Source organism: Chiloscyllium plagiosum, unplaced genomic scaffold, assembly GCF_037043375.1.
Source record: "Chiloscyllium plagiosum isolate Xiang-an unplaced genomic scaffold, Cpla_swu_hap1 HiC_scaffold_32, whole genome shotgun sequence".
Lineage (NCBI taxonomy): Eukaryota > Metazoa > Chordata > Chondrichthyes > Orectolobiformes > Hemiscylliidae > Chiloscyllium > Chiloscyllium plagiosum.
Window position 1 is genome coordinate 47988792 of NW_028270170.1, and position 14875 is coordinate 48003666.

Sequence of the window (14875 nt, forward strand, 5' to 3'; positions counted from 1 at the left end):
TCACACTCCATCCCCCTCTCACTCCATCCCCCTCACACTCCATCCCCCTCACACTCCATCCCCCTCACACTCCATCCCCCTCTCACTCCATCCCACTCACAGTCCATCCCCCTCACACTCCATCCCCCTCACACTCCATCCCACTCACACTCCATCCCCCTCACACTCCATCCCATTCACACTCCATCCCCTCACACTCCATCCCCCTCACACTCCATCCCCGTCACAGTCCATTCCCCTCACACTCCATCCCCTCACACTCCATCCCCCTCACACTCCATCCCCTCACACTCCATCCCCCTCACACTCCATCCCCTCATACTCCATCCCCCTCACACTCCATCCCCCTCACACTCCATCCCACTCACACTCCATCCCGCTCACACTCCATCCCCGTCACAGTCCATTCCCCTCACACTGCATCCCTTCACACTCCATCCCCCTCACACTCCATCCCCTCACACTCCATCCCCCTCACACTCCATCCCCCTCACACTCCATCCCCCTCACACTCCATCCCCTCACACTCCATCCCCCTCACACTCCATCCCCCTCACACTCCATCCCACTCACACTCCATCCCCCTCACACTCCATCCCCTCACACTCCATCCCCCTCACACTCCATCCCCCTCACACTCCATCCCCCTCACACTCCATCCCCCTCACACTCCATCCCCTCACACTCCATCCCCCTCACACTCCATCCCCCTCACACTCCATCCCCTCACACTCCATCCCCCTCACACTCCATCCCCCTCACACTCCATCCCCCTCACACTCCATCCCCTCACACTCCATCCCACTCACACTCCATCCCCCTCACACTCCATCCCCCTCACACTCCATCCCACTCACAGTCCATCCCCCTCACTCTCCATCCCCTCACACTCCATCCCCCTCACACTCCATCCCGTCACACTCCATCCCCCTCACACTCCATCCGCCTCACACTCCATCCCCTCACACTCCATCCCCTCACACTCCATCCCCTCACACTCCATTCCCCTCACACTCCATCCCACTCTCACGCCATCTCCCTCACACTCCATCCCCTCACACTCCATCCCCCTCACACTCCATCCCCCTCACACTCCATCCCCTCACACTCCATCCCCCTCACACTCCATCCCACTCACACTCCATCCCCCTCACACTCCATCCCTCTCACACTCCATCCCACTCACACTCCATTCCCCTCACACTCCATCCCACTCACACTCCATCCCACTCACACTCCATCCCACTCACACTCCATTCCCCTCACACTCCATCCCACTCACACTCCATCCCCCTCACACTCCATCCCCCTCACACTCCATCCCACTCACACTCCATCCCCCTCACAGTCCATCCCCCTCACACTCCATCCCCTCACACTCCATCCCCCTCACACTCCATCCCCCTCACACTCCATCCGCCTCACACTCCATCCCCCTCACACTCCATCCCACTCACACTCCATCCCCTCACACTCCATCCCCCTCACACTCCATCCCCCTCACACTCCATCCGCCTCACACTCCATCCCCCTCACACTCCATCCCACTCACACTCCATCCCCCTCACACTCCATCCCCCTCACATTCCATCCCCCTCACACTCCATCCCCCTCACACTCCATCCCCCTCACACTCCATCCCACTCACACCTCATCCCCCTCACACTACATCCCCCTCACACTCCATCCCCTCACACTCCATCCCCCTCACAGTCCATCTCCCTCACAGTCCATCCCCCTTACACTCCATCCCCCTCACACTCCATCCCCCTCACAGTCCATCCCCCTCACACTCCATCCCCCTCACATTCCATCCCACTCACACTCCATCCCCCTCACAGTCCATCCCCCTCACACTCCATCCCCCTCATAGTCCATCCCCCTCACACTCCATCCCCCTCACATTCCATCCCCCTCACACTCCATCCCACTCGCTGTCCATCCCCCTCACACTCCATCCCCTCACACTCCATCCCCCTCACACTCCATCCCCCTCACACTCCATCCCCTCACACTCCATTCCCCTCACACTCCATCCCCCTCACACTCCATCCCCTCACACTCCATCCCCCTCACACTCCATCCCCTCACACTCCATCCCCTCACACTCCATCCCCCTCACAGTCCATCCCCCTCACAGTCCATCCCCTTTACACTCCATCCCCCTCACACTCCATCCCCCTCACAGTTCATCCCCCTCACACTCCATCCCCCTCACATTCCATCCCCCTCACACTCCATCCCACTCGCAGTCCATCCCCCTCACACTCCATCCCCTCACACTCCATCCCCCTCACACTCCATCCCCCTCACACTCCATCCCCCTCACACTCCATTCCCCTCACACTCCATCCCCCTCACAGTGCATCCCCCTCACACTCCATCCCCTCACACTCCATCCCCCTCACACTCCATCCCCTCACACTCCATCCCCCTCACACTCCATCCCACTCGCAGTCCATCCCCCTCACACTCCATCCCCTCACACTCCATCCCCCTCACACTCCATCCCCCTCACACTCCATCCCCCTCACACTCCATCCCCTCGCACTCCATCCCCCTCACACTCCATCCCCCTCACACTCCATTCCCCTCGCACTCCATTCCCCTCACACTTCATCCCCCTCACACTCCATCCCCTTCACACTCCATCCCACTCACACTCCATCCCCCTCACACTCCATCCCCCTCACACTCCATCCCACTCACACTCCATCCCCCTCACACTCCATCCCCCTCACACTCCATCCCCCTCACACTCCATCCCCCTCACAGTCCATCCCCCTCACACTCCATCCCCCTCACACTCCATCCCACTCACACTCCATCCCCCTCACACTCCATCCCCCTCACACTCCATCCCCCTCACACTCCATCCCCTCACACTCCATCCCCTCACACTCCATCCCCCTCACACTCCATCCCCCTCACAGTCCATCCCCCTCACACTCCATCCCCCTCACACTCCATTCCCCTCACACTCCATCCCCCTCACACTCCATCCCCCTCACACTCCATCCCCCTCACACTCCATTCCCCTCACACTCCATCCCCCTCACACTCCATTCCCCTCACACTCCATCCCACGAACAATCCATCCTATGAACAGACGTGCAATCTCACTGGCACTTGATCCCATTTGTACTTGATCCCACTACCAGCCAATCCCACCTGTATTCAGTCCAATGAACCCACCTCCCACCTGATGCTCAGTTCTCCTGTGTTTTCTGATCTTAAGGAAATACAGGACACCGACAGTAATGCATTTTGTTTTATTCCCTCAACAGGTCGTGGTAAGAGCTTTAGGTTAAAACTTCCATCTCTTCGCACGATGACCTTAAGCCAACAGTCTCTGGCCAAGGAGGGTTTTGATGCAGGGATTGATGACCAGTCTGACAGGGTCTCCTTGGCCATGAAGGATTTCCGAGGCCCCTTGAGTGAAAATCCCACGCAGCCTGAGCAGGAGGCCCTGATTGAGCTGGGGGATAAAGCAGCTGCTCAGACTGTCCCTGAACCCATGGGCCAATCCCCCCCCAACCAGGAACAGGAGCGGCACGAATCACATCTCCATGCCAGCAGCAGCAACAAACTGACCCATGCCCAATCCCAGGACAGTTTCCACAGCATCAGGAGAGCCTCTTCCGTCGACAACATTGAGCAGATGAGAAGCAATTTCGAGAAGAAGCTCAGGGAGAAAAGAATAAATTCAGGTGTGGAAGGAAGATCTCAATTTTCAATTGCCCTAAAGGCCAAGTGTTGTAAAAATTAAATGATGATGGAGTTCAGTCCAGTAAGGATTGTCGGACCAGCTGCAGTTCTGTCTTCCCCAGTCACTGCCTGCACTGTTCCTGCATATAATGGCTGGGCACAAATCAGCTGCACCCAGGGTTTAGGTCAAAACGCAATCTCACCCAGAGTGTTTGATGGAGGAAGTGCTGAGGGAACTTTACTTTCAATTTAAAAGTAGAGTAGACTTTACTTTCAGTTTTGAAGAGTAGAAGGAGTTTTGCTCTGTATCTAACCCCATGCTGTACCTCTCCCGAGACGGTTTGATGGGTACAGTGTAGAGAGAGTATTACCTTCAGTTTAATAGAGTAGAGAGAGCATTCCTCTGTATCTCATCCCATGCTGTCCCTGTCCTGGGAGTGCTGGACAGGGACAGTGTAGAGGGAGCTTTACTATTTATCTGACCCTGTCTTGGGAGTGTTTAGTGGAGACAGTGTTGAGGGAGTCTTTACTCTGTATGTAACCCTGTGCAGTCCATTCTGGGAATGTTTGATGAGGACAGTGTGAGGGAGCTGAACTTTCAGATTCACAGAGTAGAGGAAGCTTCACTTAGAATTGAAAGGAGTAATGTGGGGTTTCTACTCAGTTTAAAAGGGTTTTAGAATCCCGACAGTCTCTAGGCGGGCCATCTGTGCCCATACTGACCAGCATCCCATTCCTGATGAAGGGCTTTTGCCCAAAACATTGATCCTCCTGCTCCTCGACCTGCTGTGCTTTTCCAGCACCACTCTCTTGATTCTGAGCTTAATTCCTCACTTTCACCTAACGTCCCATCCAGAGCCACACCCCCCCCACCACCCCCCTTTCCCTGTATTGCCCATGGCTGATCCACCCTGACCTGCACATCTTTGGACTCTGAGAGTAAACCGGAGGAAACCCACACAGACACGGGGAGAATGTGCAAACTCCACACAGTCAGTCACCTGAGGCTGGAATTGAACCCGGGTCCCTGGTGCTGTGAGGCAGCAGTGCTAACATAGCTCTTTGAAAGTTGCCACTCAGGTGGATTGAGCTTGTAAGAAGGCCTATTGTGTATTAGCGTTCATTAGCAGAGGGATTGAATTCAAGAGTCGTGAGGTGATGTTGCAGCTGTACAGGACCCTTGGTTAGGTCACATTTGGAGTACTGTGTGCAGTTCTGGTCGCCTCACTTTAGGAAAGATGTGGAAGCTTTGGAGAGGGTGCAGAGAAGATTTACCAGGATGTTGCCTGGAATGGAGAATAGGTCGTATGAGGATAGGTTGAGAGTGCTAGGCCTTTTCTCATTGGAACGGGTGAAGGATGAGGGGTGACTTGATAGAGGTTTATAAGATGATCAGAGGAATAGATAGAGTAGACAGTCAGAAACATTTTCCCCGGGTACAACAGAGTGTTACAAGGGGACATAAATTTAAGGTGAAGGGTGGAAGGTATAGGGGAGATGTCAGGGGTGGGTTCTTTACCCAGAGAGTGGTGGGGGCATGGAATGCGCTGCCTGTGGGAGTGGCAGAGTCAGAATCATTGGCGACCTTTAAGTGGCAATTGGATAGGTACATGGATGGGTGCTTAAGCTAGGACAAATGTTCGGCACAACATCGTGGGCCGAAGGGCCTGTTCTGTGCTGTATTGTTCTATGAGCCACTGTGCCCGTCATGAATAGCCATCACATGGATATGCCAGCATTGGATTGGGGGTGGAGGGGGGTGGACAAGGTCAGAAGTCATACAACACCAGGTTATAGTCCAACAGGTTTATTTAACATAGAACAGTACAGCACAGTACAGGCCCTTCAGCCCTCTGTGTTGTGCCAAACTTTTATCCTACTCTAAGATCAGACTAACCTACATGCCCTTCATTGTAGTATCTTCTATGTGCCTATCCAAGAGTCACTTAAATGTCCCTAATATCTCTGACTCTACCACCACCACTGGCAGTGCTTTCCATACACCCACCTCTCTCTGCGTAAATAACCTACCTCTGACATCTCCCCTAAACCTTCCTCCAATCACCTTAAAATTATGCCCCCTCATGATAGCCATTTCCGCCCTGGGAAAAAGTCTCTGGCTATCCACTCTAAATATGCCTCTCATCACCTTGTACCCCTCTATCAAATCACCTCTCGGCTTCCTTGCATCTCTGCAGAAACCTGATGTCTGTGTCGATATGTGCAATCTTCCCAGAGATCCTCTCCACTTCGAGCTGGTGTCAATGGTAGCCATGATGGTGTTGGACTGGGGTGGGCAAGGTCAGAAGTCACACAACACCAAGTTATAGTCCAACAGGTTTATTTGAAATCGCAAGCTTTCAGAGCGCTGACCCTTCCTCAGGTGATAGTGAAACGAGTGCCCAGGCACAGACTTTATAATCACAGAGATCAAAAGATCATAGAAACAGTGTGAGTGGAGTCTAGATTAGAGTGGTGCTGGAAAAGGGCTTTTGCCCGAAACGTCAGTGTTCCTGCTCCTCGGATGCTGCCTGACCTGCTGTGTTTTTCCAGCACCACTCTAATCTAGATTTTGATCTCCAGCATCTGCAGTCCCCACATTTGCCTTAGTCTGAGTGGAGTGTCAACAGGCCAAAGAATAGCTTTCTGCAGGTGATCAAAAGTAAATACGGAAGCCCACACAAGTCGCCTTGCAACGCAGACCGCACTGAGAGACTCTGTTGTCACACCTCAGACGCACTCCTCATCCACCTGCTCCACAGCAGGTATTGTAACCTCGAAATCATATTCTCAGCTTGTGCTCCGGAGATGGTGGACCAGCGAGGAGAGACTGCCAAACAGACAAGGCAATGGAACTACACCAGCTAGGTGCACACCAAGAACAGGAAACTGGAGAAATTTGGCATCACCACCAGCAGTAACCAAGTCTCCCCCAGTACCAAAGTTGAAAGCATGACCAACATGGAGAGATCCATCATCAACGTGTCTGTCCACACCCTTCAACCAGACAAAGTTCTCAACCGAGGACTCAATTTCTGCCTCAGAACCAAAATGGTCTGGCGACCGAGGCTCCGGGAATTCTCCCACAAACCCCACGCTGTCATCAGTGAGCACATGGGAACCCAGATTGTAGCTTCAGGGTGCAGGGCCTGGAGTGTAGGGAGGTTAGGAACATGGCATCAATTTCCAAGGAGGGTGCCTGTAAACAGGAAAGTGGCTTGAAGTGTGTATACTTCAATGCAAGAAGTGTACGAAATAAGGTAGGTAAACTTGCAGCGTGGGTTGGTACCTGGGACTTCGATGTTGTGGCTATTACGGAGACATGGCTAGAACAGGGACAGGATTGGCTGTTGCAGGTTCCAGGATTTAAATGTTTTAGTAGGGCCAGAAGTGGGGGTAAAAGAGGGGGAGGTGTGGCATTGCTTGTCAAAGATAGTATTACAGTGGTGGAAAGGACGATGGATGAGGACTTGCCATCTGAGGTAGTTTGGGCTGAGGTTAGGAATAGGAAAGGTGAGGTCACCCTGTTAGGAGTCTTTTACAGGCCTCCTAATAGTCCTAGAATCATTGAAGAAAGGATTGGGAAGGTGATTCAGGAGATGAGTGACAGTAATAGGGTGGTTGTTATGGGGGACTTTAACTTTCCTGATATTGATTGGGAAAGCTATAGCTCAAGTTCGTTAGATGGGTCAGTGTTTGTTCAATGTGTGCAGGAGAGTTTCCTGACACAATATGTAGACAGGCCAACAAGAGGTGAGGCCATACTGGATTTGGTTCTGGGTAACGAACCAGGCCAGGTGTTAGAATTAGAGGTAGGTGAGCACTTTGGGGATAGTGACCATAATTCGGTGATTTTTACTCTCGTGATGGAGAGGGATAAGTGTGTACTACAGGGCAAGAGTTATAGCTGGGGTCAGGGAAATTATGATGCGGTGAGGCATGACTTAGGATGTGTGGCTTGGAAAAGTAGACTCCAAGGCAAGAGTGTAAATGATATGTGGAGCTTGTTCAAGGAGCAACTATTGAGTGTCCTTGATAATTATGTACCCGTCAGGCAGGGAGGAAAGGGTCGTGCGAGGGAACCGTGGTTTAATAAGGAATTGGAATCCCTTGTTAAATGGAAGAGGGCGGCCTATCTCAAGATGAGACGTGAAGGTTCAATTGGGGCGATTATAGGGTAGCCAGGAAGGACCTGAAGAGAGAGCTAAGAGCAGCAAAGAGGGGACATGAAAGGTCCTTAGTCGGTAGGATTAGGGAAAACCCTAAGGCTTTCTATAGGTATGTTAGGAATAAAAGAATGACTAGGGGAGGAATAGGTCCAGTCAAGGATAGTAGTGGGAAGTTGCGTGTGGAGGCGGAAGAGATTGGGGAGACACTGAATGAATACTTTTCTTCAGTATTTACTCAGGAACAGGGCATTGTCGTCGATGTGAATACTGAGTCACAAATAAGTAGAATGGATGGCTTTGAGGTATGTAGAGAAGAGGTGTTGGAAATCCTGGAAAAGGTGAAAATAGATAAGTCCCCTGGGCCTGATGGCATTTATCCTAGGATTCTCTGGGAAGCAAGGGAGGAGATTGCAGAGCCATTGGCCTTGATTTTTATGTCCTCGTTGTCTACAGGAGTAGTGCCAGAAGACTGGAGGATAGCAAATGTGGTTCCCTTGTTCAAGAAGGGGAGTAGGGATAACCCTAGTAACTATAGGCCGGTGAGTCTCACTTCTGTTGTGGGCAAAGTCTTAGAGAGAATTGGAAGGGATAGGATTTATGCACATCTGGATAGGAATAATGTGATCAAGGATAGTCAGCATGGTTTTGTGAAGGGCAGGTCGTGCCTCACAAACCTTATTGAATTCTTTGAAAAGGTGACGAAGGAGGTTGATGAGGGGAAAGCGGTAGATGTGGTATATATGGATTTTAGTAAGGCGTTTGATAAGGTTCCCCATGGTAGGCTACTTCAAAAAATACTGAGGTATGGCATTGAGGGTGAGTTGGAGGTTTGGATTAGGAATTGGCTGGATGGAAGAAGACAGAGGGTAGTAGTTGATGGTAAAGGTTCATCTTGGAGTGCCGTTACTAGCGGTGTTCCGCAAGGATCTGTTTTGGGACCATTGCTGTTTGTCATTTTTATAAATGACCTGGAAGAGGGGTTAGAAGGTTGGGTGAGCAAGTTTGCGGATGATACGAAAGTCGGAGGAGTTGTTGACAGTGAGGAAGGATGTGGCAGGTTACAGCAGGATATAGAGAAGCTGCAGAACTGGGCAGAAAGGTGGCAAATGGAATTCAATGTAGCTAAGTGTGAGGTGATTCACTTTGGGAAGAATAAGAAAAAGATGGGGTACTGGGCTAATGGTCGGATACTTGGTAGTGTGGATGAGCAGAGGGATCTTGGTGTCCATGTACACAGATCTCTGAAAGTTGCCACCCAGGTAAATAGTGTGGTGAGGAAGGCATATGGCGGACTGGCTTTTATTGGTAGAGGAATTGAGTTCCGGAGTCCTGAGGTCATGATGCAGTTGTATAAGACTCTGGTGCGGCCGCATCTGGAATATTGTGTGCAGTTTTGGTCGCCATGCTATAGGAAGGATGTGGAGGCACTGGAACGGGTGCAGAGGAGGTTTACCAGGATGTTGCCTGGTATGGAAGGAAGATCGTATGAGGAAAGACTGAGACACTTGGGGCTGTTTTCATTAGAGAAAAGAAGGTTTAGGGGTGACTTGATTGAGGTGTACAAGATGATTAGGGGGTTAGATAGGGTTGACAGTGTGAACCTTTTCCCTCGTATGGAGTCGGGTATTACAAGGGGGCATAGCTTTAAATTAAGGGGGGGTAGATATAGGACTGAAGTTAGGGGTAGGTTCTTCACTCAGCGAGTCGTAAGTTCATGGAATGCCCTGCCAGTAGCAGTGGTGGACTCTCCCTCTTTATGGGCATTTAAGCGGGCATTGGATAGGCATATGGAGGATAGTGGGTTAGTATAGGTTAGGTGGGCTTGGATCGGCGCAACATCGAGGGCCCAAGGGCCTGTACTGCGCTGTATTCTTCTATGTTCTATGTTCTATGTTCTATGTTCTATGAGACAACCAGCAAGCTGGAACAGTCAGCAGAGAGATCCATGGTGTAGTGACCAAAGAGGAAGGAGTCGAATTGGACCCTTCTGGAAGAGCACTGTCCCAGGCTCGACATGGATGCTCAACCCGTCAGGAAATGCATTAACACCCGATTCATCAGTCACACTCGCAAGATAGCACAGCACATCATCTGAACACAACGCGACACCATCCATGCTCTCAGAACTAATTATAACATTGTCATCAAACCAGCAGATAAAGGAGGAGCCATCATCATTCAGAAAAGGACGGGCTACTGCAAGGAAGTGTACTGACAACTGAACAACCAGGAACACTACAGGCAGCTACCAGCCGATGTGACCAAAGAGCACATTCATGAACTACACACATTGCTCCGGACTTTGGATCCAGTCCTTCAGCGTTCCCTACGCGCCCTCATCCCATGTACGTCTTGCATAGGTGAGTTCTACTGCCTTCCGAAGAAACACAAAGCCAACACACCAGGACATCCCATCGTACCAGGCAATGGGACCCTGTGTGAGAATCTCTCTGGCGATGTCGAGGGCATCTTGGAACCCATTGTACAGGGGACTCCCCAGCTTCTGTCGCGATACTACGGATTTCTTACAGAAACTCAGCACCCACGGACCAGTCGAACCGGGAATATTCCTCATCGCAATGGACGTTTCCGCACTCTACACCAGCATCCCCCACATCGCGGCAACAGCCTCAGTTCTCAACACCAACAACTGCCAATCTCCAAACACCATCCTACAACTCATCTGGTTCACCCTTGACCATAGCATTTTCACCTTTGACAACCAGTTCACCATCCAGACACACGGAACAGCCATGGGGACCACATTTGCACCCCTATATACCAACATTTTCATGCACTGGTTTGAACAAGATTTCTTTGCTGTGTAAGACCTCTGACCAGCAGGTCTTACACCAGGTATATTGATGACATTTTCTTCCTCTGGACCCACGGTGAGGAGTCACTCAAATAACCGCACTGATATGAACGAGATTCATCCCCCCCATCAAACTCACCATGGACTATTCTCTATTCTCCATCTCGTTCTTGGACACATGCATCTCCATCAGGGATGGGCACCTCAGCACCTTTCCTGCAAACCCACGGATAACCTCACGATGCTGCACTTCTCCAGCTTCCACCTGAAGCATATTAAAGCAGCCATCCCGACAGACAAGCCCTACACGTACACCGGATCTGTTCAGATGAGGAGGAACGTGACGGGCACCTGGAAGTACTGAAGGATGCCCTCATAAGAACAGGGTGCAATGCTCAACCCAGTTCTGACATGGCCCCCTCAGGAAACAGACACAAGACATGACTGATAGGATACTCTTCATTGTCTAGTACTTCCCCGGAGTGGGGAAACTGCATGTTCTTCAGTATGTCATCGATGATGATGAACATCTCACCAAGATCATCCATCCACCTCCACTTCTCACATTTAAACAACAGCCAAACCTTAAACAGACTGTCATTCACAGAAAAAACTGCCCAGCCTTCAGGACACCATCAAGCACAACATCACACAACACTGTCATGGCAACCATTGCAGGACATGTCATAGTGTTGACACAGATAGCACCGTTACCCGTGGGGACACCTCCCACCATGTAGGCAGCAGGTACTCATGTGACTCGGCCTACACTGTCTATCTCATACGCTGCAGGAAAGGATGCCCTGAGGCAGGGTACATTGGCGAGACCAAGCAGAGGCTATAGCAACAGACTAATGGACACCGTGCAATACTTGCCAGACAGGGGTGATCCCTCACAGTCAGGGAACACTTCAGCGGTCAGGGACTTTCAGCCTTTGAACTTCAGGTGACTGTCCTCAAAGGCAGCCTTCGAGATTGACGACACAGAATCGCCGAGGAGAAATTGATCACCAAGTTCCGACTCCATGATCTTGGGTTCATGTCAGTGACATCTGACCCCACCACACGGCTCTGTTTCTGTAGAATCTCTCTTCTTGTCCTGTTTTGACACCATAACCTCGATAACTTGTTATGACCTCTCTACCTTTATTAGTTTGTACAGTTTTGGATTACTTGTAACTTCGACCCTCGGCATGCGACTCTTCAACCCAGCATGTTATCCAGCTGTTTGGTTTGTCTCCAGCACCACCTTATTTTATTATTTTATATCTGTTTCTACTTCAATTAATCAGACTATGGGTCATCCCTTCACTTGTTATTAAAATTAGAATTTATTGTCATATGTCAAAAGAGTTCTAAATTGCCCTACCATGGTGCCTATCATCTCAGAAGTCATGATAAAAACACAGGTTAGAAAATTAAGTAAAGTTAAGTAAATATAGGACACAGCGGTTGACCCTTTGCTCACATTGTCTGACACCCTTGGTCACATCCAGAGAGGAATTAGTCAGCCTGTCGACACTCCACCCACAGCGTTTGGATAATCTTTTGATCTCTGTGATTATAAAGTCTGTGCCTGGGCACACTCTTCCCTATCACCTGATGAAGGGGCAGTGCTCTGAAAGCTTGTGCTTCCAATTAAACCTGTTGGACTATAACCTGGTGTGACATGTATATACTTACCAATGAGTAGAGTGAGCTTTACTGAGCTTTACTAACACCATGCTGTCTGTGTCCTGGGAGTGTTTGGTGAGGACAGAGTAGAGTAAGCTTTCCTTTGTATCTAAACCTGATGGAACTGAACTTGGAGTTGAAAAGACTACAGGAAGCTTTACTTTGTACCTAACCCTGTGCTTTATTTGTCCTGGGAATGTTTGATGGGAACAGTAGAGGAAACTTTGCGTTCAGTTTATCTTCAATTTACAAGAGAACAAACTTTAGGTTTAGGAGAGTTGAAGGAGCTTTACTTAAAACTGTAAAGAGTAAAGCGAGCCTTCATTTCCATCTAACCCCAGCTGACCCTGCCTGGGGATATTCGGTTGGGGTAAAGTGTTGAGGGATTTCTGCTTTCACATTAAAACAATAGACGATGATTAGTGTCTGGCCAACCCCAATCAGACCCTGCCCTGGGAGTAGTTGAGGGGACTAGTGTAAGGGGAACTCTATCCTTAGTCTCAACTTGTGCTGCCCACTCTCTGGGTGCTACCCGATCTCAAGTTGTTGCCCGGTCTATGTGCTGTCCTGTCTCTGGGTGCTGTCCTGTCTCTGGGTCGTGCCCTGTCCCTGGGTCGTGCCCTATCCCTGGGTGCTGCCCTGTCCCTGGGTACTGTCCTGTCCCTGAGTGCTGCCCTGTCCCTGGATGCTGCCCTGTCCCTGGATGCTGTCCTGTCCCTGGGTGCTGTCCTGTCTCTGGGTGTTGCACTGTCCCTGGGTGCTGTCCAGTCCCTGGGTGCTGTCCTGTCTCTGGGTGTTGTCCTGTCTCTGGGTGCTGTCCGTCCCTGGGTGCTGTCCTGTCTCTGGGTGTTGCACTGTCCCTGGGTGCTGTCCTGTCTCTGGGTGCTGTCCTGTCTCTGGGTGTTGCACTGTCCCTGGGTGCTGCCCTGTCTCTGGGTGCTGCCCTGTCTCTGTGTGCTGTCCTGTCCCTGGGTGCACCCCAGTCACTGGGTGCGGTCCTGTCACTGGGTGCTGCCCTGTCCCTTGGTGCTGTCCTGTCACTGGGTGCTGCCCTGTCCCTGGGTGCTGTCCAGTCCCCGGGTGCTGTCCTGTCCCTGGGTGCGGTCCTGTCCCTGGGTGCTGCCCTGTCCCTTGGTGCTGTCCTGTCCCTGGGTGCTGCCCTGTCCCTGGGTGCTGTCCAGTCCCCGGGTGCTGTCCTGTCCCTGGGTGCTGTCCGGACCCTGGGTGCTGTCCTGTCCCTGTGTGCTGTCCTATCCCTGGGTGCTGCCCTGTCCCTGGGTGCAGTCCTGTCTCTGGGTGCTGTCCTATCCCTGGGTGCTGCCCTGTCTCTGGGTGCTGCCCAGTCCCTGGGTCCTGTCCTGTCTCTGGGTCCTGTCCTGTCACTGGGTGCTGTCCTGTCCCTGGGTGCTGCCCCATCCCTGGGTGCTGTCCTGTCTCTGGGTCCTGTCCTGGCCCTGGGTGCTGTCCTGTCTCTCGGTGCTATCCTATCTCTGGGTCCTGTCCTGTCCCTGGGTGCTGCCCTGTCCCTGGGTGCTGCGCAGTCCCTGGGTGCTGCCCCGTCCCTGGGTGCTGTCCTGTCCCTGGGTGCTGTCCTGTCTCTGGGTCCTGTCCTGTCGCTAGGTGCTGCCCTGTCCCTGGGTGCTGCCCTCTCCCTGGGTGCTATCCTATCCCTGGGTGCTGTCCTGTCCCTGGGTGCTGCCCTCTCCCTGGGTGCTCTCCTGTCCCTGGGTGCTGCCCTGTCCCTGGCTGCTGCCCTGTCCCTGGGTGCACCCTTGTCCCTGGGTGCTGCCCTGATTCCGAGTGATGTCCGGTTCCTGGGTGCTGCTCTGGCCCTGGGGGCTGCCCTGATTCTGGGTGCTGTCCGGTTCCTGGGTGCTGCCCTGTCCCTGGGGGCTGTCCTGTCCCTGGGTGCTGCCCGGTCCCTGGGTGCTGCCCTGTCCCTGGGTGCAGTCCGGTCTCTGGGTGCTGCCCTGTTCCTGAGCACTGTCCTGTCCCTGGGTGCTGTCCTGTCTCTGGGTGCCGTCCTGTCTCTGGGTGCTGTCCTGTCCCTGGGTGCTGTCCTGTCCCTGGGTGCTGTCCTGTCTCTGGGTGCTGTCCTGTCCCTGGGTGCTGCCCTGTCCCTGGGTGCTGTCCTGTCCCTGTGTGCTGTCCTGTCTCTGGGTGCTGTCCTGTCCCTGGTTGCTGTCCTATCCCTGGAAGCTGCCCTGTCCCTGGGTGCTGTCCTGTCCCTGGGTGCTGTGCTGTCCCTGGGTGCTGTCCTGTCTCTGGGTCCTGTCCTGTCTCTGGTTCCTGTCCTGTCCCTGGGTGCTGCCCTGTCTCTGGGTCCTGTCCTGTCTCTGGGTCCTGTCCTGTCTCTGGGTGCTGTCCTGTCCCTGGTTGCTGTCCTATCCCTGGAAGCTGCCCTGTCCCTGGGTGCTGTCCTGTCCCTGGGTGCTGTGCTGTCCCTGGGTGCTGTCCTGTCTCTGGGTCCTGTCCTGTCTCTGGTTCCTGTCCTGTCCCTGGGTGCTGC

The 14875-nt window shown here is 52.5% G+C and overlaps 1 protein-coding gene across 1 annotated transcript in view; it reads left to right on the forward strand.

Annotated features, from left to right (window-relative positions):
- The first annotated feature begins 3293 nt into the window (after positions 1-3293).
- Positions 3294-14875, forward strand: part of kcnh6a (potassium voltage-gated channel, subfamily H (eag-related), member 6a) — a 427015-nt gene continuing 415433 nt past the window's right edge. Inside the window, exon 1 of the mRNA XM_087977979.1 lies at positions 3294-3710. Coding sequence (XP_087834105.1) covers positions 3332-3710 — 379 coding nt within the window. The 5' untranslated portion in view covers positions 3294-3331. The remainder of the gene's footprint in view (positions 3711-14875) is intronic.